Source organism: Pleurodeles waltl, chromosome 8 (assembly GCF_031143425.1).
Source record: "Pleurodeles waltl isolate 20211129_DDA chromosome 8, aPleWal1.hap1.20221129, whole genome shotgun sequence".
Taxonomy (NCBI): Eukaryota; Metazoa; Chordata; class Amphibia; order Caudata; family Salamandridae; genus Pleurodeles; species Pleurodeles waltl.
Window position 1 is genome coordinate 452,383,482 of NC_090447.1, and position 23,824 is coordinate 452,407,305.

At 43.5% G+C, this 23,824-nt stretch overlaps 1 protein-coding gene across 1 annotated transcript in view; it reads left to right on the top strand.

The window, feature by feature from the left end:
• EIF5B (eukaryotic translation initiation factor 5B) overlaps positions 1-23,824 on the top strand; it is a 675,161-nt gene that overhangs the window by 181,198 nt on the left and 470,139 nt on the right. The window contains exons 5-6 of the mRNA XM_069204389.1: positions 1,599-1,822; positions 11,650-11,800. Coding sequence (XP_069060490.1) covers positions 1,599-1,822; positions 11,650-11,800 — 375 coding nt within the window. The remainder of the gene's footprint in view (positions 1-1,598; positions 1,823-11,649; positions 11,801-23,824) is intronic.

Sequence of the window (23,824 nt, forward strand, 5' to 3'; positions counted from 1 at the left end):
ACCGCTGTCAGCCAGTTACCAGAGAACATCACTTTCTCCGTAACAATATATCAGCGCGCCTCCTGCCCCGCAGCTTCAGCAACTATGTAGCAGCCTGCAAGAACACTGCTGCCACAAGCATACTCCACTGGGTCTTTCCTCCACCTGCATCAGACTTGGCTGGTTAGAGGGATGCTGACCGGCCACGTCAAGCGGCCGCCATATTGCTTCTTCTCCAGCCTGCACCAAATTTCAGCTAGAAATCTTGAAGTCTATGCGAAAATGCAGTCTGTGCAAAATCACATCTTGATTAGAGGCTTTGACACTGAGGGAAGAGATACATCCATCTCCCCCCCCCCCCCCCCAAACCAACACCAAAAAGGACTTTGAGTCCTTGAACCCGTTTCAAATCTCAGTGAAACCGCAATTTATATAAAACTCTTCTGGCTTGCACCAGTGCTATTACCATAACACTTGATGGTCATTCAGTCAGTTGTAGTTCAAACTGGCTGGCAATTTCCTTACGTTATTTGACTAGAAGACACAACCATTACTAGTCATATCCATTGCCCAGAACAGTACCAGGTCACAGCAGTAGACACAGATGCCAGCTGACCAGGCATGGGAAGGGATCTGTTGTATACCACTGGCTAAAGGAGGACTTTAACTTAGTGTAGTCAAAGAGCTACATTATATCACCACTTCTTGACCGGTCACAATGGCGGGCAGTCATCCATAGGGTGAGTAACAAAGTTCTACCATCTCGCCTTCCAGCCTATACCAACTTGTAAGCCTAAACTTTAAACTAAAATTCATGAAATAGATGACTTGGCAAATTAACCAGGTAAGTGGACTATAATCATAAGAAATACCATAAAGGGACCTGTAAAGGTGTTAAAAGCTGCCATAACTGCGTGCCTGCATCTTAAACTTCTTTATCCAGCTCACTAAGCATAATACCCCATAACACTAATAACTGTACCAAAGAACACTTTCCACATAGGATCTAAACATAAACCACACTCTTCCGGTTACATGCCCACATTGTATAGCATGCTACACGTGTAGACAGGTGCTTCAGCACCCCACATATAAGGGGTGGTAAGCTCTGTATAAATGTTACAATGCAATATAATGCCTTTACTAGTGAACTTAACATTAACTGAACTAAATCTAAACTAACTTTATTAAGACCTTGACTGTAATTCTCATCTAAATTTCTCCCCAAACCATCTCTTGAGCCTTGCGCTCCTTCAGAGTTAAGTATTTTGGATATAGGTGACAGCAGCATCAATATTCATATTGAAAGAAATGGCATATTGAATGAGTTCAATCTTTTAGTGCATTGCATTTCTCAATGAAGGAAATCAAAAATGTGCCTGAGATTGTTGTTTTTGTATCACATGACATTTTGAATGATATTTGGAAGTTCAGGTCCTAATTTAATGGAATGCCTGCTAAAGTGTTTCATGATAAGTGCAATGACCAAAATACAACCGTATTTGTAACTAATGGCAAGTCTGGGAACAATGATTATAGTTCAGTAACATGTCTGTACCTGTGTGGATAATGCAGGCCAGAAGTATGTTAATAAGTTGGTTTTCTTGTGCAACTAACAGGTGATGAAAATGATGGTGACAAAAAGAAAAAAGATAAGAAGAAAAAGAAACTGGAAAAGGGAGATAAAGAAGACAAAGAAAAGAAAAAAGGACCCAGTAAAGCCACTGTGAAAGCTATGCAGGAAGCTCTTGCCAAACTTAAAGAAGAAGAGGAACGAGCTAAAAGAGAGGAGGAAGAGCGCCTTAAACGACTAGAGGAGCTAGAAGCCAAGCGCTTGGAGGAGGTACTGTCTGCCTTTTAACTAACATTTGACTCAAATAGATTTTCTCATCCAAGATTTAATTTGTTTGTACTGATCATTTATTGTAAAGCTGAAATGCCTGCCTTTTCTTAAAATGGGATAGTAACAGTAGAGTAATAGAAAATAGCTGACTAAATGAGAGAAAATTATAATTCGGCATCTAATAATATCGCCAAATAATGTCATCAATAAAATGGTATTTGCTATTAGTAGTTACTTTAAATGTTATCTTAAATAGAGGAAACCTCAACTGCAGACATCTCAGCACTCAACCTACTGGCGTGAGAAGGAAGGTGTACTAAACGGACATGTTCTCTTTTAGTTGTGGCCTGAAAGTCTGTCTGAGCTTGACATTATTTACTAAGAGGTAAATTAATCAGTTACACCCTTGTTATGTAGACAGCTGAAAACAAAATATTTAAAGCTTTGCTTTTAGAGATAAGTGGAAGAGTTTATTATAGATAAACAAAACTATTCATATTAGTACTCTTGATCCTGAATTTTAGTTCAGTAAGTTGCCTATATTTATTTTCTTGTCCCTTTTTGTAAAGTACTAGTGCAGGCTCTGGAAAAGATTCAAAATGTTAGCTGAGCTATGTATTGAGGGAAAAGGAGAATACAAACAACCTTGGCTGAGGAGGTCAAGTTTGGGGGGGGGCAAATTTATTTTAGGCCATTCCTGCCCCCCCATCGGGGATTTTTTTTTGGCTCCAATGTAGGCAAGGGTCGCTCCCGGGGTGGTTGGGGGGTGGAGGACAAATTTATTTTAGGCCATTTCTGCCCCCCCTGGGGCCTGCTGAGCTAGAGGCCAAAATCCACAGGTAGGCACTGTTTTCTATGAAAAAATGTGATGTGTCCACGTTGTGTTTTGGGCCATTTCCTGTCGCGGGCGCTAGGCCTACCCACACAAGTGAGGTATCATTTTTATCGGGAGACTTGGAGGAACGCTGGGTGAAAGTAAATTTGTGGCTCCTCTCAGATTCCAGAACTTTGTCACCGAAATGTGAGGAAAATGTTTTTTATTTAATTTATTTTTTTAGCCAAATTTTGAGGTTTGCAAAGGATTCTGGGTAACAGAACCTGGTCAGAGCCCCACAAGTCACCCCATCTTGGATTCCCCTAGGTCTCTAGTTTTAAAAAATGCACAGGTTTGGTAGGTTTCCCTAGGTGCCGGCTGAGCTATAGGCCAAAATCTACAGGTAGGCACTTTGCAAAAAACACCTCTGTTTTCTTTCAAAAAATGTGATGTGTCCACGTTGCATTTTGGGGCATTTCCTGTCACGGGCGCTAGGCCTACCCACACAAGTGAGGTATCATTTTTATCGGGAGACTTGGGGGAACATACATTAGCAAAACAAATGTGTTATTGCCCCTTGTCTTTCTCTACATTTTTTCCTTCCAAATATAAGAGTGTAAAAAAGACATCTATTTGAGAAATGCCCTGTAATTCACATGCTAGTATGGTCACCCCGGAATTCAGAAATGTGCAAATAACCACTGCTCCTCAACACCTTATCTTGTGCCCTTTTTAGAAATGCAAAAGTTTTCTTGATAGCTATTTTTCACTCTTTATATTTCAGCAAATGAATTGCTGTATACCCGGTATAGAATGAAAATGCACTGAAGGGTGCAGCTCATTTATTGGCTCTGGGTACCTAGGGTTCTTGATGAACCTACAAGCCCTATATATCCCCGCAACCAGAGGAGTCCAGCAGACGTAACGGTATATTGCTTTTGAAAATCTGACATTGCAGGAAAACGTTACAGAGTAAAACGTAGAGAAAAATTTGAGGTTTTTTTCACCTCAATTTCAATTTTTTTCTTTTTCAGTTGTTATTTTCTGTAGGAAACCCTTGTAGGATCTACACAAATTACCCCTTGCTGAATTCAGGATTTTGTCTACTTTTCAGAAATGTTGCGGTTTCTGGGATCCAGCATTGGTTTCATGTCCATTTCTGTCACTGACTGGAAGGAGGCTGAAAGCACACAAAATCGTAATAATGGGGTTAGTCCCAGTAAAATGCCAAAATTGTGTTGAAAAATTGGGTTTTCTGATTCAAGTCTGCCTGTTCCTGAAAGCTGAGAAGATGGTGATTTTAGCACCGCAAACACTTTGTTGATGCCATTTTCAGGGGAAAAAACACAAGCCTTCTTCTGCAGCCCCTTTCCCCCATTTTTTTTAAAAACGAAATTTTCACTGTATTTTGGCTAATTTCTTGGCCTCCTTCTGGGGAACCCACAAAGTCTGGGTACCTCTAGAATCCCTAGGATGTTGGAAAAAAAGGACAAAAATTTGGCTTGGCTAACTTATGTGGACAAAAAGTTATGAGGGCCTAAGCGCGAACTGCCCCAAATAGCCAAAAAAAGGCTCGGCACAGCAGGGGGAAAAGGCCTGGCAGCGAAGGGGTTAAATGTGGATGAGGCAACCAAAGACAAGACACCATTTTTTCTGGTCCCTAAAATTCTGGTTAGGAGTGACTCCTCAGTATTAAGACAGGGTTCTGACAGGCAGAACTGTAAACTGAAAATCCAAATCTCTGGATATCTATTTCTGACAAAGAAAAGGCTAAATAGGCATCTTTCGGTCTATTCATGTTGCAGAGACTGAAATAAAGGCTAGCTTGAAGGAACTTAAAAAAGTAAAGACCACCTTTAGGACTCCCTTCCACCATGGTGTGACATCAAAGTCCGGAACGTTAGTCATGACATTGCACAGAATTGTTTTGTCTTTCTAAGATCCAGAAATCTGTAGGGAGTTTCCTTCTTGGTATGTTTTCCCTCAAAGACTGGTACCAATCCTCAAACTCTATTGCTCCGTTTTCTTAAGGAACTTTGATGTTAAACCAGTTCCTTAGAGCTGAACACCCCAATTTGAGAAATGTCTTTTGTTTCTAGTTGAACCAAAACAGTATTTGCCAGAAGCAAACTGGCCTTATCTTATAAAATATATATTCACTGATGGCTGAATACTCTAATAAAGCCTGTTCCATGGCCTTGAATGCAGAAGAAATAATTTGATAGCTTTGGGTGTTTTTTCTTATGGACACCCTGTGTGTGATCGCCCACATAGTTGTATTGTTCTTTTTAAGCACGCAATGTGATACAAAAAACCTTTTGTCACTAGGCATACTTTTACTATATGATGCTCCAAAGGGTCATCCGCCAATGATGCTCCCCACAGTTTATCCCCTGTCCATGATTCCATAAGAATTTAAAGTATTTTTTAACTAAATCTGAATAATTATTGTTTGAGGTAGAAGACGTCATTGAATTTTCCTTAGAGTGAGACTTGGGGCTTTTAAAGTTGGTTTTGGAATTGCTGTTATCCTGAGTTGGACCATTCAAGGAATGCTTCTTTGTATTGTTTTGATTGATAAGTACAAAAGATGCAACTGGATGTCAAAATCTTCATGGTTCAGCACAAAGGTATAAAAAGCTTGGTCTTTAAAAAGAGACATGCAGTTGTTGAATTATATCATTTCTGCCATTGCTCAACTCATCAGTTAGGAAACTATACAACCCTTCTGAGTTACTAGCCAGTTCACCCTCCATAATGAGACGTTAGGAATTATCTGGCACTGAGCATTGTAAGAAACAGGTTCTCTTAATCTCACTCCACTAAATAAATTAAACAATGAGATACTTAAAAGTCCTCAGTTGTAAAACTTTGACATAATAAAAAATCCACATTATACAGCACTGTCACTCATGGTTGATGCCCATATCAAAAGTTCCAAAGTCTGGATATGTTCCTTAGAACTAGGATTCTTAGATGAAGGCTGGAATAAGGTTGCACTAAGAATTGGAAAATGGCCTCAAATACACAGCCTGCATTCTTTATCAGCCACACAGGATATTTATGGTCCCATAAAAGCTGTCAAAAATGTTTTTGCAGATTGTTGGATGTACTGCATGATTGAGGCAGTCTTCTAACACATGCTATTTTGGTTTAATTCCAATAAGGTCTTTGGAGGCTAAATAGAAAAATAAATGTTGAGCATTTGGCCTAGCCCTTTATGCAATTTCTTTTCATTCTGAATCCAATTTTCCATCTAATGAAATTCTACTTCAGTAAGTCATTGTACTCCTTACAAAAAATGGCAGTGGCTTCCAAGAATCTAGACCATCAAGCACATTAGCAGTGGTGGAATGCCGTCATTCTCATTCACAGGCCCTTCTCAGAAAATACAAATCCATGTATCCTTCATTCCTTTATCACCCCTAGAACATGTGCACTAGTTTCTTGAAGTACTTTCTTAAAAGGAACATTACAACTGAAATGCATACCATTTTTAAGGTACTCTTGGTATTTCCTATAATTCTGACCTAAATGTTTGGCCTCAGACATCAGAAAAGTATGTAGGCCTTCTAGGTAGTATTTTTATTTAAGGCATCTGTTACAACTTTAGGAGTCTTATAAGAATTACGTTGTTATTCAAGTGTCTCTTGCCCATCCACTTCTTTGAACAGCCTTTTGAGCACTCAAGCCTGTTATCCACTGCTGTAATGCACCAGTACTGAATCCTGGATCCTGCCTTTTTCAGTCCTTCTTTATTTCTGTGTTTGATATTCTGCACTTTGAAAAGTAGTTGTGGATGGGTTTAGAACCTACATTGAACATAAAATATCCCTATGGATACTGCTTTATGCAGATTCTTCACCCTCCTGGGTCTTGCCAGGTGGTAGACTGAATCCAGAAACGTGAAACATCTCACCTGTGACAGTTCGGCATTGTGGCTTTTCCGGACTCTAGCTCCTCCCCCATTTATAACCTTGTTTTTTGTGCTTTTTGATGCAGACTTCACTTCTGGAATGTTTCTGTGCTTCCAGCAGTATTAATTGATCACACCTAGATTGCACCTCGTTTTGTTGCAGACTTCTTGCTTTGCCTAGTTTCGTTTACATCTTTTTCTGGTGACCGGTTAGCATCCAGATCTCTTCGAGGGACCTTGCAGGTCAGCAGGACTGACTCGTATCCAGGTCCCAATCTAGGTCCAGCCCCCAGAGTTATTGGGGCCCTTGTCTGGAGCCACTTCTGTTCCAGCGGCAGCTATTTTTATAGCTCTTTCGCCTGACTTTGGACTCGAGTATATCCTTTAACTTTGCTCTTCCCCAGGTGGACAGAGGCCTAGTACTATTGCATTTCTCACTTTTAGCCAGTGCCCGGTGCTGCCGCATACTTTTCTGACTCTCCCGACACTGACCATGCTTAAGAGCAAGTGGTTACGTAGGCTTTGATAATGATTTTCTGCCCTCCTTTGCCCTATTTGGTGCACCTCTGAGCCATAAAGTGGGTCTTCTAACTTCCTCCAAGCCAGTGACTTCTACTTTGGCTCTAATCTGCTTTGCTTCCTTGTTGATGTCTTTTTGACCTAGATGGTACTGGTTCCACTGCCTGGTCCTCTCAATTTGTTATCGGATTATAGTAACGGTGCTGGATATAGCATTAGCCTCCTGCTTTAGTTGCTACTCAGTGCTGGATGACTTCTCTGAACAATGGCTGCTGTTTGGAATGGTCTGTGTGGGTGACGAGCCAGCACTAGATTTACTGCATGGGTTCCAGTCCAGCACTCTGCATATTCTTTGGCTTCCAGTACCAGCTTTGTGGTGTTGCCAATCATGTTGTATTCTGACGCCACTTTTATAGTGGAGTCAGTTTAATCTTCTGCCTCTGTAACATGACTCTACTTGGATTTTCATTCTGCCAGATGTTTGTTCTCTGTGCCAGCTTACTCTTCAAACCTCTCATCAAAGCAGATTGTGTCCCTCTATTGCAATTTGTGCCACAACAGTTGTGTCCACCTTTTAAGATCTGTTATTGATCTGACTTTTTTATATTCCCTTTGTGTTTCGGTGTTAAACAGTGTGCCGCCCACCCTGCTACTTTGGTGGTAGAGGCTCTTATCTTATGGGTCCTATTTGGATGTTGACCAGATTCTGTTTGTCAGCTCGGGCATTGAGTTGCAATCTGTGTGAAGAATGCTCCTATTGGTAAGAGGGAAATGGTATACTGCATGGTGTAATCAACCCCTGAACTTATTGCTTTCCTTGTATCACTCTTTCCATCTTATAAACCCCTGCTCCCGGGTGGTTTATTACATTTGTCTCTCAGCCTTGGGGTACTGTTGGTACTTCCTGAAAATAAATCATTTAGCCAAAAGGCTGTAAATCCTCTGGTACTAGAGGCTTTGTTGACCCATGTTAAGGCTATTTTGGTATTGCTGACCTTCAAATCCCATCTTATGGACTCAGCTGTCCCTCGCCAAAGCGTGAAGACCCTAAACAAAAAGTTAGCTTGCAGTCCCATACTCACCCATTCATTAAAAGGATTTAGGAAGACAAAAGCTGTTTATTGGGATTCTTTTGCTGTTGCAGCCAAATCTACCCTTGGTATGTGGTCCAAGCCATGTTTCATTCAGAAGAGGTTTCTAATGTAGCTGAAGAGTTTTCTTACCAGTTGTACACAGAGGAAGTTCTGCAACCTGATTATACCTTTCTTTAAAAAATTAAATGTAAAAGTCTTTCTTTAAATATTTTTTTAAAATTGTCTTTCACAGTTCTTAGATGCACTTGTCGAATGTTTTCAAATAAAGAATACTTCAGTGGTGAAATTACATTAGAAAAAAATGAATAAGGAATACCTCCGTGCCTACCTGTGCATGCATTGCAAGAAAGAATCCCTCTCTGGACCAAATGTCGTTCAACATCACTTACCCATGGTAAACCTAGAAATACCCCCACCCAATTAAGGACTGCTGGGCCCAAAATGAAGTGGGGCCAGTCCAAGAAAGCAGTACACGCATAGAGGAGGAGAAAATGTATGTGTAATTGTAGGTGAAATTTAGCTTTGTGCAGTAAAGAATTGTAATTAGATCAGGTGAGGAAGAGCTAGACTTGGATACTCAAGACCATAACGTATATTATAAAAATAGCCCTGTCATAAAATGTTTCCCCTTGTAGATTTTTTCAACTGTGGTAACCGTTGCCAGTGTTGATAGAATCTTTGCTGCCTTTGCCTTGACCTACCACGTAAATAATTCCAAGATTTTGTGTGCTGTGTAGTTTCTCAGGTTTGTTGGGCTCAGGGCACACAATAAAGGTTCTTGTCAAATGAATCCACTCCTTGATCAGATTCCAGAAAAAAAAGTAAGAGTATTTTAGAAGGGGGGGCCTTGCTAATGATATTTTTTATAGTGAGATCAGTGTGATTTGAGTTTTTGGTGGAAACGCAGGCAAAAACAGCAGTGTAAGGTCCTCAACTCCAGTAGTGTTGCCGGTTGAACACAAACTAATGAACAGCTTGTATTGTAGAAACAGTCCTCTGCTTCATGAGCCAGCAGGGCTATAGATCACCTTCATACTCTGTGATTAAGTGGGTAATGCAAACTAGTGTGTTTCCAAGTCCTGTTGGCCCAGATGTAAGAGGAAATGGAAAATATTTTTTCTGTGCATGTCACATCAAACACCTTGGTAACTTGAAGAACAGTGGACCACACTGGTGCCTCAACATCATTTGTCAACCGTGGTCGATGTCTATTGCTATTTTGCAGACAGACTGTACTGCATGTAGACACTGAGTCTGTTTGCCTGGAGCCTCACAAGAACAAGGAAGAGGATTCTGTTTAGTCTAATTCTAAAAAGGGAACACGACTAAAAACCGCTTTCCAGTAAAGAACACATGATTAATATATCCTAAGTGATGTATACTTCATGCTGCCATTAATTTGGTGATATTGCACAGTGGGTTAATGTAGCTGCTGAAGAGAATTGAGTGTAGTTTGGAGTTAATGGGTTCCTAAATGTCTTGTTTAGCCGACTCTGTCCTTCATATTGATATAAAATCAATACCTTTACTTCAGGTACGTGGAACAGCGGTTTGTTTATCTATTAAGCCACAAAATTGAGGCATGATGTTTAAATAAAATCATGCCTGAGCACTGAAATCATTAAATGTTAAAGAAAACAATGTATATTTACATACTTCCAGAATGTCGTGTATCTGACAGATTGTTTCTGCATGCTTGGTTGAAATTAATTCTTGCCATAACAATTTCTTGCCCAAGGCGAGAAGATTTCGCTGTGGATGGCCTTGCATATAAGGATCTTGTATTCCCAAATCAATGATATATTTACAATGGGCGATGCTTAATTTAACATCTGATTTGTTTAAAAAGTAAAGGGGCTGTTTAGTGTGCAAAAAAATGTTTTTGTTACCCAGTGGGCCACCTGTTAAGTCACCAGAAATAGTAATTCCATAATGTCTCCTAACTTGAGGCGGTCTGCCTGAAGCGTACCTAGTTTTTTGTGAGCTTTGAGATGTTTTGTGAGGTCATTCATTGCGTGGCCCCTGTTATATCCAAGTTCCCAGATATGGGATATTACTAAGATGTTTTAGCTAACACCCCTGATGCAATGTCCATTCATTCTCATTTCACCATTCTTAATATTTCAGGTGTAATGTCTGTTCTCCTTCAAATCTATACCCCATAGAATCTTGGTTTTCACAATCCGAAATATTTCATGTAGTTGGCATCTAAAACTTAACTGTCGACTTCAGACAAGAATGGTAGACCTCCATCGTTCACTGGACCATTAGCCAGATGGTCTATTTTCTATGGAAGAGAGCTCTGCTTGCAAAGTTAGTGCACCCTTTAAAGAAAAGGGGTCTTCTCTATCCGTATTAACAGCAAAGTAGCAGAAGGAGACTCATATTTTCTAGTCTAAAATAAAATACCAAATAAGCTCTGTATATATCAGTTAATCTCAGTATGTGCTAAAGACAATTATCTAGGAGGTATATATACTCGGTGAATTGCTGTTTGCCAGACTTATAATATGTGACATACCTAATTTGCTCATCAACACATCCATTTGAAATATTCCGTCTTTCCTGAGGAGAGAGGCTGGCCAATCAGAAAATGGGACCAAGGGACGTGCCTTCCTCTTCTGATCTGAGTGAATCACAGATCATTCAGTCCTCATTCCCAGGCATACATTTTAAATGCCTACATTGAATATTAGGACCTGCCATCTGGCACATATACAAATTTTCAGGACACACTTTAGTGCTTCAAAAGTCAAGAAGTATCTGTGACTCCCACTAGATTATAAGTGCTGCTATTCTAGTTCTTTTTCTGAGTATTGAATTTGTCTGTACTTCTTGTGGTCCGTGTTTCTTGTTTTTTCTCCAACTCAATTTTTGTATGACTTTTTGATTCCACCTTGCGTTTTTCCTCATCACTGTTCTACTGTAGGTGTAAGCATTCAATAATATCATCCAAGTAGATTCTGCAGGTGCTGGGTAAATGGCCTTGGAAACTGCTGTGCTGCTAGATTGATTGCAGTAAGGGTCCAAGAGTGGCTAGATTGGACCTTTGGTCATATAGCTTTAAAACTAAGGAGTCCTTGTCCAGGACTTACGGTAGTAGCTAAAGAGCTCCTTTGTCTAGTGCTGCGCTGTTGACTGCTATGAACATATAAAGTAGTAGTCTAATGTAGATTGCTTTGTTTGGGCCTGGGATACCTTTTCTTCAAGTTCTAAATTGGACTAGTATTAAACACCATCTAGAGTCCTGCACCTAATTCATATCACTGTGACATGTCGTTCGTGATGATCTGATTGAGTACAGTACAACATATTTTATGAACATCTTTAGTCAACTGTTAAGGTTTTATTCTGCCACTGATTCCTTTTCAGGTTTCATGGTTTATAAAACCTGAACCTTCATGTTTGCATTTTACTTTGTACTTGGTTTCTCGCTATAAGCTGTTGCGTCTCATTTGTTGACTGCTTTTGTATGTTTTCTTAGGAGCGTTTAGAACAAGAAAGGAAAGAAAGAAAAAAACAAAAAGAAAAAGAAAGGAAGGAACGTTTAAAAAAGGAAGGGAAACTTTTAACAAAAGCTCAGAGAGATGCTAGAGCCAGAGCAGAAGCTACCCTAAAGCTTCTCCAAGCTCAAGGTAAGTTCTTTAAGACTCTTAGATTTCTGTATCACTATGCTGTACACATCCCAAGTTGTGTGGAGGAGGCAATATGTGATAAATACAGGGTATTTGTAAAAGTTTAAAATGAGGTATTTATAAATATCAGCACTTGTAAAGTGAAGCATGTTTTGATCTTAAACTGTGTTTCTGTTGGAAACTTCTAATCACAGTTTCCTAATATGAGTGCCAGACTGGTTCCAAAAACTCAAAAAGCAGTGCTCCTGCACGCAGATATGTGATGCTGTAACACTCTGCGCTGTCTTCGCCCCACCTCGGAATTGAAAAGTAGAGCTGCACAAGTGCCACTCGTGCGCGGACCTGAGTTCTATTTTTTTTCTGCACCTTCAGACACGGATCTGGAGCGCAGCTCCTTTTCTTAATTCCTTGAAGATACTTATTCTTATTGATTTTTCTCTTTTAAAATTTCCCAGTGTGCAAGGGAACATGCCATCTCCTAAGACTACACGGTTTAAACATTGAAGAGACTGTCAAAAACAAAAATGTGACAGATACCTATGAGGTGTGCCTCTGCTGTCTGGGGCACAGCTCCAAGGCCTGAGATAACTGCTCCCAGATGTATCCAAAAGACAGAGAGTTGTACATGGTAAAACACAGCAAGATTCCACACAGTTTCCGCTTCCGGTCGAAGTCGAGAGGTCAAACCTACTCCTGCAGTAATTTCTGCAGCAGATCTTCTTTGCAGTAAGTCAAAAAAGAAACCCAAGAATTCCAAGTGGGACTTTGATCCATCCCGCCATTCTTGCCCGGTCCAGGGATGTCAGCATGCCTTCATGTCTCACTCTTATACTGATGAGGAGCTGGTTCGACCCTTAGACCCAATGCACCCCAAGTTTTTCTGGGGTCCGTCACCATTATTGCAGCAGCTTGAAGCCTTTAGAGAGGCCATACTGTGCATCTTCAGCACGGGTACAGTTCTTTCTGGCGTGCCTCTGTGTCCCACGGATCTGCAGTGGCCTCCTGTCAGGTTACCTCTGATGGATCTGACCTCTGCTCTATCCATGCCCTTTGAACCAGCTTCAGGTTCAGCACTGGTGTCTGGTGCCAAAATCTGCACCTGTGCCCTTACCATTCAAGCTGGCACCAGAGGAGGATTCTTACCTTATTGAGGTATTTGACTCTGAGACTAATTCATCTCGAACTCAACTGAGGCCGTGCCCAGATCTCGATGTAGATCAGCCAGTACTCAGTCCCTTCAGCCCATTCTATACCATTTCCACACAATCACTCAGTCACTGCACCAACTTTTTGCCTCGGACTCCAACTTGAGTTGGCCCCGTTGAGCCATTAATGGGGGTCATGGGGAAGTCTTTGCCTCGTACTATGATGAGAGGATAACTGGTACGTGGATCTACAAGGTGCCTGTGGGTTGGATACCTCAACTGATACTTTCCCACACAGAACTGCCATTTGAGTAAAGGACATCCTTTGCAGCAGTCATTAGGAGAACTACTGAAGTCCTTGACCTTTACCCTCCACTATTGAGGCAAAAACCATTGTGAATACTGAGGCCCTTCAGCCTTGCCAGCCTCCGACTGAACCTCTTCTACCCTTTCATGGAGGCTTGTAGGAAGCTGGATTATGCATGCAGTACCCCCACTTTTTGCCTGGTTTTTGATGCAACTTTCACTAAAGTGAACTGGGTTCCTGCTAACCTGTTCCTCGTGCCAGTTTTCCTTCCCCCAAAACAAGACACCTGGTCACATGATTCCCAAGTGGCCCGGCCCTTTAGCACCTCTAGGTCCCTAGTAAATGGTACCCCTAGTACCTAGGGCATGGGTACTGAAGAGAGGCCCTAAGAACTGCTGCACAACTTATGCTCCTCTAAGGGAACCAGCACCAATCTCAAGCAGACTGCCATTGCAGGCTGCATGACAAGGTGCTCCCTAAAAGTGAAAACATGAAATGGCACACAGCCCGTGTGCCATGCCTTCGAAACACTGCATGTAAAATTTGTAAGTCATCCCTGCAGCAGGCCTTACAGCCTGAGGTGCATTATATTACATGTGTGGACAAATCTGCAAGAGCAGATGTGCCCCTCTACTATGTCTTTGTTGATTCTTAGACACAGTAAGTGAATAGGGAAGCTAATTTAAGTACATGTGCTGTACACTGGGCAATACCAGTTCCCCAGCTACATTATGGATTCGCTGAAAATAGAGATGTTAGGTATCAGTTCTCCTATTAATAAACCTTCACTGATTCCAGTTTTGGATTTATTTAATACATGCATCCAGAGGGGGCACCTCTGAGGTACCCCTGGAAACCTATCAACTGCTGGTGAGCTCACTGACTAGTTCTAAGCAGTCTGCCTAATTGTACCATAATCTGACATAGTTACATGTAATGTACAGACGAGAATCTGACCCCCATAGGTGAGAGCCTTTTGCTCTCTGGAGGTCAGAAACGAAGCCTGCTCTGTGATAGGTGTTTACACACCTCTCCCAAAAGGAGGACCTATAAATCCGCATTCCAAGGCAGGAAGCTTCAAAGAAGCCCACCTCCTTTGGTATGCAAAACTGGCCTTCCTCCGTGAGAGGGTGACCAGCCTGGAATGAACACAGCCTTGGGAATTCTGACATCTTGTGTGTGGTGGAATTAGGATTTCTGGGACAGGGTGATGCCCACTCCCCAAAGGAAGATGTCATCTACGGGGTGTAGTGACCCCAAAGGCTACTACCCTTCACTCTCGTTAATGCCCCCGTAGGAAGTTGGCTCTGTAAATACTATTTCAAAGTAATAAATAGTGTGCACAGAGTCCAAGGGTTCCCCTTACAGGTAAGATAGTGGCATAAGTAGATAATTCTAATGCTCTGCTTTGTGGTAGTGTGGGCGAGCAGGAAGGCTTATCAGAGGGTAGTGTTAATCATTTGTTGTACACACACAGGCAATACACAAGGAACACACACTCAAGACTTACTCCAGGCCAATAGGTTTTTATATTGAAAAATATATTTTCTTAGTTTATTTTAAGAACCACAGGTTCAAGATTTACAGTTAATACTTTAAATGTAAAGTACTTCACTTAGATACTTTAGGAACTTTGAATGGAAACAATATCATGTACAGTCTTTGTAAAAATAGCAATAAGCTATTTCTAAAGTGGACACAGTTTAAAAATCATCAGTTCCTGGGGGAGGTAAGTAAAGGTTAGATTAGGAGGTAAGTAAAACACTTACAAGTCTCAGGCCTGGGGCATAGGCAGCCCACTGCTGGGGGTTCAAGCGAACCCCAAAGTTACCACACCAGCAGCTCAGGGCCGGTCAGGTGCAGAGGTCCAAGAGGTGCCCAAAACACATAGGCAGCTATAGAGAACAGGGGTGCTCTGGTTCCAGTCTGCCAGCAGGTAAGTACCTGCGTTTCCCGGGGAGCAGACCAGGGGGGTTTTGTAGAGCACTGGGGGGGGGGCACAAGTAGGCACACAAAACACACCCTCAGCGGCACAGGGGCAGCCGGGGGTGCAGTGTACAAAGCAGGCGTCGGGTTTTGTATAGCTTTCAGTGGAGGGACCCGGGGGTCACTCTAGCGGTGCAGGCAGGCACAGGGGGGGCTTCTCGGGACAGCCACCACCTGGGCAAGGCAGAGGGTCGCCTGGGGGTCACTCCTGCGTCGAAGTTCGGTTCCGTCAGGTCCTGGGGGCTGCGGGTGCAGTGTTTGTTCAAGGCGTCGGGTCCCTTGTTACAGGCAGTCGAGGTGAGGGGGGAGCCTCTGGATTCTCTGCAGGTGTCGCTGTGGGAGCCCAGGGGGGTCGTCTCTGGTTAATCACGGGTTCGCAGTTGCTGGGGAGTCCTCCCTGAGGTGTTGGTTCTCTGCAGGTTGAGCCGGGGGCGTTGGGTGCCGAGTGTAGAGTCTCACGCTTCCTGCGGGAAACGTGAAGTCTTTAGAAGTTGCTTCTTTGTTGCAAAGAAGTAGCTGGTTTTGAACAGGGCTGCTGTTCACGGGAGGTTCTTGGTCCTGTAGTCCAGGGCAGTCCTCTGAGGCTTCAGAGGTCGCTGGTCCCTGTCGGATGCGTCGCTGGAGCAGGTTTTCGAAGTTGGAGACAGGCTGGTAGGGCTTGGGCCAAAGCAGTTGTTGTCTTCCTCCTTCTCTGCAGACTTGTAGGTCAGCAGTCCTTCTTCTTTCTTCAGGTTGCACGAATCTGATTTCCTGGGTTCAGGGTCGCCCCTAAATATTGAATTTAGGGGTGTGTTTAGGTCTGGGGGCAGTAGCCAATGGCTACTGTCTTTGAGGGTGGCTACACCCTCCTTGTGCCTCCTCCCTGAAGGGAGGGGGGCACATCCCTATTCCTATTGGGGGAATTCTCCAAAATCAAGATGGAAGATTTCTAAAGGCAGGGGTCACCTCAGCTCAGGGCACCTTAGGGGCTGTCCTGAATGGTGGGTGACTCCTCCTTGTTTTTCTCATTATCGCCTCTGGACTTGCCGCCAAAAGTGGGGGCTGTGTCCAGAGGGGCGGGCATCTCCACTAGCTGGAGTGCCGTGGGGCATTGGAACACAAAGCCTGAGCCTTTGAGGCTCACTGCTAGGTGTTACAGTTCCTGCAGGGGGGAGGTGTTAAGCATCTCCACCCAGTGCAGGCTTTGTTTCTGGCCTCAGAGAGCACAAAGGCTCTCCCCCCAGGGGGTCAGAAACTCGTCTCTCAGCAGCAGGCTGGCACAGAGCAGTCCGTCCTGCACTAAAGGATTGGGTAAAATACAGGGGCATCACTAAGATACCCTCTGTGTGTATTTTTTAATAAATCCAATACTGGCATCAGTGTGGGTGTATTATTCTGAGAGGTTTGATACCAAACTTCCCAGTATTCAGTGTAGCCATTATGGAGCTGTGGAGTTCATTTTTGACAAACTCCCAGACCATATACTTAATATGGCCACACTGTACTTACAATGTCTAAGAATGGACTTAGACACTGTAGGGGCATATTGCTCATGCAGCTATGCCCTTACCTGTGGTATAGTGCACCCTGCCTTAGGGCTGCAAGGCCTGCTAGAGGGGTGACTTACCTATGCCACAGGCAGTATTTTGTGTGCATGGCATCCTGAGGGGGATGCCATGTCGACTTTGCCTTTTTCTCCCCACCAACACACACAATCTACAATGGTAGTGTGCATGTGTTAGGTGAGGGGTCCCTTAGGGTGGCACAACATATGCTGCAGCACCTTAGGGACCTTCCCTGGTCGCAGGGCCCTTGGTATGGCTGGTACCTTTTACAAAGGACTTATCTGTGTGCCATGGGTGTGCCAATTGTGGAAACAATAGTACATTTTAGGTGCAAGAACACTGGTGCTGGGGCCTGATTAACAGGGTCCCAGCACACTTCTCAGTCAAGGCAGTATCAGGCAAAAAGTGGGGGGTAACTGCAACAGGGAGCCATTTTCCTAAACCCACTAAATTTAATATTTAGGGAACCCCCTGATACCAGGACCTCAGATGTTCCCTGGACCCAAAAGGAGTGGACAAGAAGCCTCCTAAACCAGAGAACCGAGGGGCATGACTGACTTGGCGCTAACCATGCCTACTGCTCTCGACCATTGGGGAGCAACTGACCGGTCCTGACTGGTCCTGCAGCTGCAGTCTCCAAGAAACTGGGAGACCTGCCAGTGCTTCGCAGATCACCAACAAGAACTTCCCTGGCGCAGAGGAGCTTCGTCCCTGCATCTGCAGGCAACCCATGAAAGAACTATGAGGACTGGAACTGCCAAAACTCTGATGCCAGACAGCACCACTGCACCCGAGCCACCTCGCCTGAGCTGAAGTCGGCCAACTGTGTCAACGTGGTTCCCAGGCCCTACAGAGATGAAGCCCACCTTGTGCCTGCCCACTCTGAACTTCACAACAGCATCTGCAGCCTGTTTCTACAGACTCCCCTCCAACCGCAAGTAACTCCAGCACCGGACCCACTCCGGAAGACACCACTGCACCTGAACCCCTCAGCCCGAGGAGGAGTGGACCAATGGTGCCCCCATGTACCCGAGGACCTCAACGGTCGAGCCTCCCTGTGGGTTCCACCAGACTGACTTTCCAGGCCCAGCTTGCAGCAAATTTGTGACTGGACCATTTCCATTGACATGAACGGGACAGCCGACGACATAACACACCTCTGCCCACTGAGGTAAACTGTTGCTGTGGCCTTAGACCTTGCCCCATAAGCACCTCAAGTCCAGAAAAAACATCCTATAAGTAGTTGCTAAGTGGCGGTGTGCAGTGTCTGTTTGTTTCCCATAGGATAACATTGGGTACCCGATGCTGAAAAGGACTTCTTACCCTGACGCCCCTATGCCTTCCGAAGTGACCAGTTGGTGCTGCCTTGGACCTGGCCTCATACTTAACTTACCCCCACCCACCCCCCATAAGATTACAATACTGCTTCAAAAAGTGCACTGTCAACTTCTGAAAACTGTAAAAATTTATAACTTAAAAAGAACTCACCTGATTCCGATGATCTTGCTATAAACATTTATATAAATGTATATATTATTTTAATAAATTGGTGTTGGATTTCTTTATTTAGTGTGTGTCTCACTTACTGCCTGTGTGTGTGTGCAATACATGCTCAGTACCTCCCTCTGATATGCCTACCTGCTCACCATACTACCACAAAAAAGAGCATTTGGGGTGCCATTCGTGCCTCTGTACTTCCTTTGGGGTTTGCTTGGACTCTCTACACAATGTACCTCTTTTTGGTCCACAATATAAAGATCCAGCTCCCTACAAGACCCTCACTGATACGGCATGTCGGCGAAACCATATTCTGACCTCCGGGCCATTGCCGAGTTGCTGTAGATTGGTTTGAAGCAAATCTGAGTTTTTAACTTCGCACCAAACTCCTGAGAGCTGTTTGGTGCAGGTGTCCATCAGTGGAGTGAGCCTTAACTCCTGATTGACTACTCATCATTACTGAGTCCAAACATATGGAAAGGTTTGGCAAGTGAATGTGTTCACCAGGCAGCCTTACCTTGAGTTTGGTCAACACCAGCTGCCTCCTAGGATGTTACATCTCTACCCTCTCAGACATGGTTGGTACCAGGCCATCAGAGGCAACATACGTCTCAATCTCCTGCCTACTAAACCTCTTTAGTGCACCCCTACTGGCACACAGCCATTACGTTGTTCACAGGGTATGCCCGGACGTGGGTCACGTGCTCACTATGCCACTGCATTCAAGCTAGCTTGGCTGATGAAGGGTGATGCCCTGAAACTGGTCCCAGGATGCTTGTGTTCGATGGCATGTGTGGCTGTAGATACACATGCTGTGCATAAGTCCACCATCTAGTGTTGGGCTTGGAGTGCTGCAAGTTGTTTTTGTTTGAAGAATCTTTTCAAGTCACAAGATAGTGACTCCTCCTCTTGGTGATACTGCGCATGGGTATTGAGTCCTTTGTTAGATTGTTTTCTCTCCGGCGTCGGGTTGGGATGTGTTTCCTCTTGCTCCAGTATTTCTCAGCTTGATCTATCCCGATCTCTTCCCTTCTGTCTTTCCTTCTTTCAATGACAGTGTAGTTTTTTGATCGTATATTCAAAACCTAATGTACTTGAACCGAATATCTGCATCTGGAGTCAGTTTACCGCCCTTTGGAGCGTCAGTGCCCGACCTTCTTGGGCCTACTCCGCCACATGGTGCCAGAGTGTGCAGGACTGATGGAAGGGACTCCATTTACGTTCTGTCCTCAATGCCATTCCGAATTCCCAAACACAGATTAACACCTGGTGTGTAACATGTGCTCATCCCCAGAGCATAAATAAGAGAACTGCAACACCTGTCGGTCTTTTCGATCTAAAAAGACCCTCCGGGACTGAAGAGGGCATCGGTTGGAGATGGTGTTGAAGACACAAGATGACACTCCTGATATTTTCAGAAAGGAGTATGTGCAGGAGGAGATTGGACATCAGGCTCTATTCGAGATTAAGTCAGATGTCCAAAATGACATAGAAACTCAGCCGCTCACCTCAGCACAACATGTGAGTACACCACCCCAACCTTCCGTACAAAGACTCTGAAAAAACATTCAAACTGGTCGTCGGTCCACCACTTCCTTCGGGCCTTGGTCTGATCTGAAAATTACATTTGGATGCCCCTCTCAGCACCGAAAATTTCCCAATGCTAAGATGTCTTCAGCATACACCTCCGACTCTAGCATCCCACACAGTCTTGGGATCGATTTGACTCTTCGATCTGAGCATTTTGGCTCAGAGAACCAACATTATAAAGGACCAGAAGGTTCACCACCACCTCACGGAGATGATTTGTGCAAAAGTCCACAGGATTTCGACCCATGAGATTCATATGATCCAGATCCCATACCCCCTAATGACCTTGATTTGTATCCAGCACGCCCTTGACCTCCTGAAGACGACATCATACCAACAGGTTATTGCACAGGCAGCTGCATACCATAACGTAAAGATGCACACTGACCCTATTGACGAGAATTTCCTCAATGATACACCACCAGCCATAAAGTCAGTTCAGGCACATGTTGCCAGACACCTTTAAAGAATCTATTAGGTCAAGAATTATTACCCCCAGGGTCGATGAAAGTATAAGGCAGCTCCCTCCGACCCTGTATTTATTAGGTAAGAGGTACCTCCTGACTCTATAGTTGTTAGCACAGCACAGAAACATGCTAATAGTCAGTAGACAGGTGATGCGCCTCCTCCTGATCAGGAGAACAAAAAACTTGATGCAGCAGGAAAAAGTGTGTCTGCACAAGCTGCTAATAATTGGCAGATTGCCAATTCATGGGCACTTCTGCCACAGTATGATAGAGCCCACTGGGATGAGATGGAAGACCTTCTCCAGTACGTACCACAGGAACATCGGAAAAGGGGAGAGGAGATAGTTACAGAAGGGCAAGCCATCCAAAACAACTCCATTAGGTGTGCCACTGATATATACTGCAGCACCTGGTGCAAATACCAGTGTTATTATAAAAAGTCATGTTTGGCTCAGGTTCTAGCCAGAAACACAACAAGCAGTTCTTAAGTGTTCTCTATCGAAAGACATGTTATTTGGCCCAGAAGTTGACACCACCATAGACAAGCTCAAAAAGGATTCGGAAACAGCAAAAGCTATGGGGGCCCTACTCTCCACACCATATAGAGATAATTTGTGCTGGCCACACTTTAGGGGAGGCTTCAAAACAGAATCTAGAGAGCCTTCTACCTCCCAAACCAAACAAGGAACGCACTTCTACAATACAGGTTCCTACAGAGGTGCAAATAATAAGGTAAGAGGTAAGGAGTCCGCGGTTCTGCCTCAAATACACACCAATGACTGCTTCCACCTTCCACCAGCACACACCTCTCCAGTAGGGGGAAGGCAAACCCATTGGCCCAACATCACCACAGATCAATGGGTGCGATCAGTTATCCATCATGATTACTGTCTACAACTCATCTCCACACCACCAAATGTTCTCCCTCGCACTCACAAACGTTCATATGACCATCTCATTCTTTTAAAAGAAGAGATACAATCCCTTCTTCTCAAAGAAGCTATAGAGCCAGTTACCCTATCTCAGCAAGGATTAGGAGTATATTCCCTATACTTCCTTATACCAAAGAAAGATGGGTCACTAAGACCAGATCTCAGATCTCTCAACCTATATATTCTCTGAGTATTTCCATATGGTCACTATTCAAGATGGTATTCCCCCCATTACTGTAAGGTGACTTTATGGCAGCTTTAGATCTCAAAGATGCTTACTTTCGCATTCTCGTTCATCCAGCAGATTGCAAATACCTCAGGTTTGTCACTGTGGGAAAACACTATCAATTCAAAGTTTTACCATTCGTGGTAACAAACGCTCCCAGGGTACTCGCAAAATGTCTAGCAGTAGTTGCCTCATTTCTCAGAAGACAACACATTCATGTCTTCCCCTACTTGGATGACCGGCTCATCAAAGCCAGTACCATCCAACAATGTCAGAGATATACTCAGTACACAGTAGACCCTCTGCACACCCTGGGATTCACAATCAACTTTCTAAGATCCCATCTGCAACCTTCACAGATGTGCAGCCTTATCTGAGAGCAGTTATCAATGCGCACTCAATGCTCGCTCAGGTTTGGCATATCCATGTTGAGCATGGATTCAAGCTTTCTGAACTCTTCTGTCTCAATTACAGGAAAACCACACTTACAGTGAGAATAATAATGCAGCTACTAGGGATAATGGCTTCATGCATTGCCATCATTCCCCATGCCAGACTACACATGTTCTCAAAATGAGACAAACATCACTTACCATGATCCTTGTAGCTCCCACATGGGCATGCCAACCTTGGTTCACAACACTATCTGTCCGTGATTTCGCACCAGAAACTTCCCAAAAGGCCAGACCTTCGGACTCTAAAGCAAGGTCAAATCAGACATTCAGACCCCAAAATACTCAATCTTGCGAAACGGCTCCTGAAGTCAGAGTTTGGTTATTTACATCTCCCCTTAGAATGTATGGATATTCTTAGAGAGGCACGTAAACCCACAAGTAGACTCTGTTATGCTGCAAAATGGAAACATTTTGTTTGCTACTGTCAGCTTAAACACATTGATCCACTCAAAGCTACAATTGAAGACATTGTTTGTTACCTGCTACATTTACAAAGAGAAAACTTAGCATACTCATCTATTAGACTTCATTTAGCGGCTATAGCTGCTTACCCACAAAATAGACAAAATGTCTCTTTAGTCACGATTCCAGTTATCAAAGCCTTCATGGAAGGCCTCAAGTGAGTCACTTCACATGGGGTTTACCCAGCCACATCATGGAATCTTACTGTTGTACTTACTAGACTCATGTGGTCACCTTTTGAGCCTATGCACTCTTGTTCTGTGCAATTTCTTTCATGGTAATAACCGTTTTAGTAGCTATTACTTCTCAAAGATGTGTAAGTGAAATACAGGCTCTTACTCCGAAAAATAGTTTCACCATTTCACATTAATCAATCAATTGAGTTGCCTGTCTTTTTCCCACAGCCAGACTCAGTTGTTGAGAGCGCTCTTCGCACACTACATGTTAAAGGGGCTCATATATATTACATTGATAGGACTAAAAACTATAGGAAATCTAAACAGCTTTTTGTAGCATTTACCATGCCTCATAAAGGCATTCCAATTCCAAAAAAATGGCGTAGCCAGATGGATAGTCCTTATCGTAAAGCCAAAAGGCAGTTACCTAGTACTCCCAGAGCACATTTCACAAGAAATAGGGTGCTTCTATGGCTTTTTTATGTAGCATTCCAATAGCAGACATTTGTAAGGCTACTACTTGGTATATACCACATACATTTACTAAACACTGTTGTGTAGGTGTTGTTGCATGGCAGCAAACCAATGTTGGCCAAGTGGTGCTCAGGACACGTTTTCAAGCTATTCCAATGCCTACAGGCTAACCACTGCTTACCTGGAGGGGACTGCTTTACAATGTATAAAAAGCATATTTATCTACAGCCTTACATGCCATTTAACGGAAAATGTTAATTACATAGTAGGCATCGGTTGATGGCATATAGTGCTGTACATTCATATGTGCCCTCCCTCCTTCCCAGAAGCCTGCAGTTGTTTTAGTGTCATCATTAAATAAATATTGTATTTATGTATATACACTGCATGGACGTCTCTTTTCTTTACTTTCTATAGATACTCCTTACATCACCCACCTGAGGGAAAACAATCTAACAAAGTACTCGATGCCCATGTGCAGTATCACCGAAAGTCACTCCATCTCGTCACTCAAAAAAGATTTGTCAAACAAAAACAACTTGCAACACTCCAAGCCCAACCTTAGATGGTGTACATATGCAAAGCATTTGAATCTACTGCACTACATGCTACAAACAGATGTCTACTGGGTAAATAACATTTTCCTTATGCTAACATCAGCACACCGTGTGAGTGAGCTTCAAGCCCCCTGGTCCTTCCACCACCTTTCCAGACAAACAGGTCTTAGGAATTAGAATTGCTTTGCTACTGATGTAATGACACC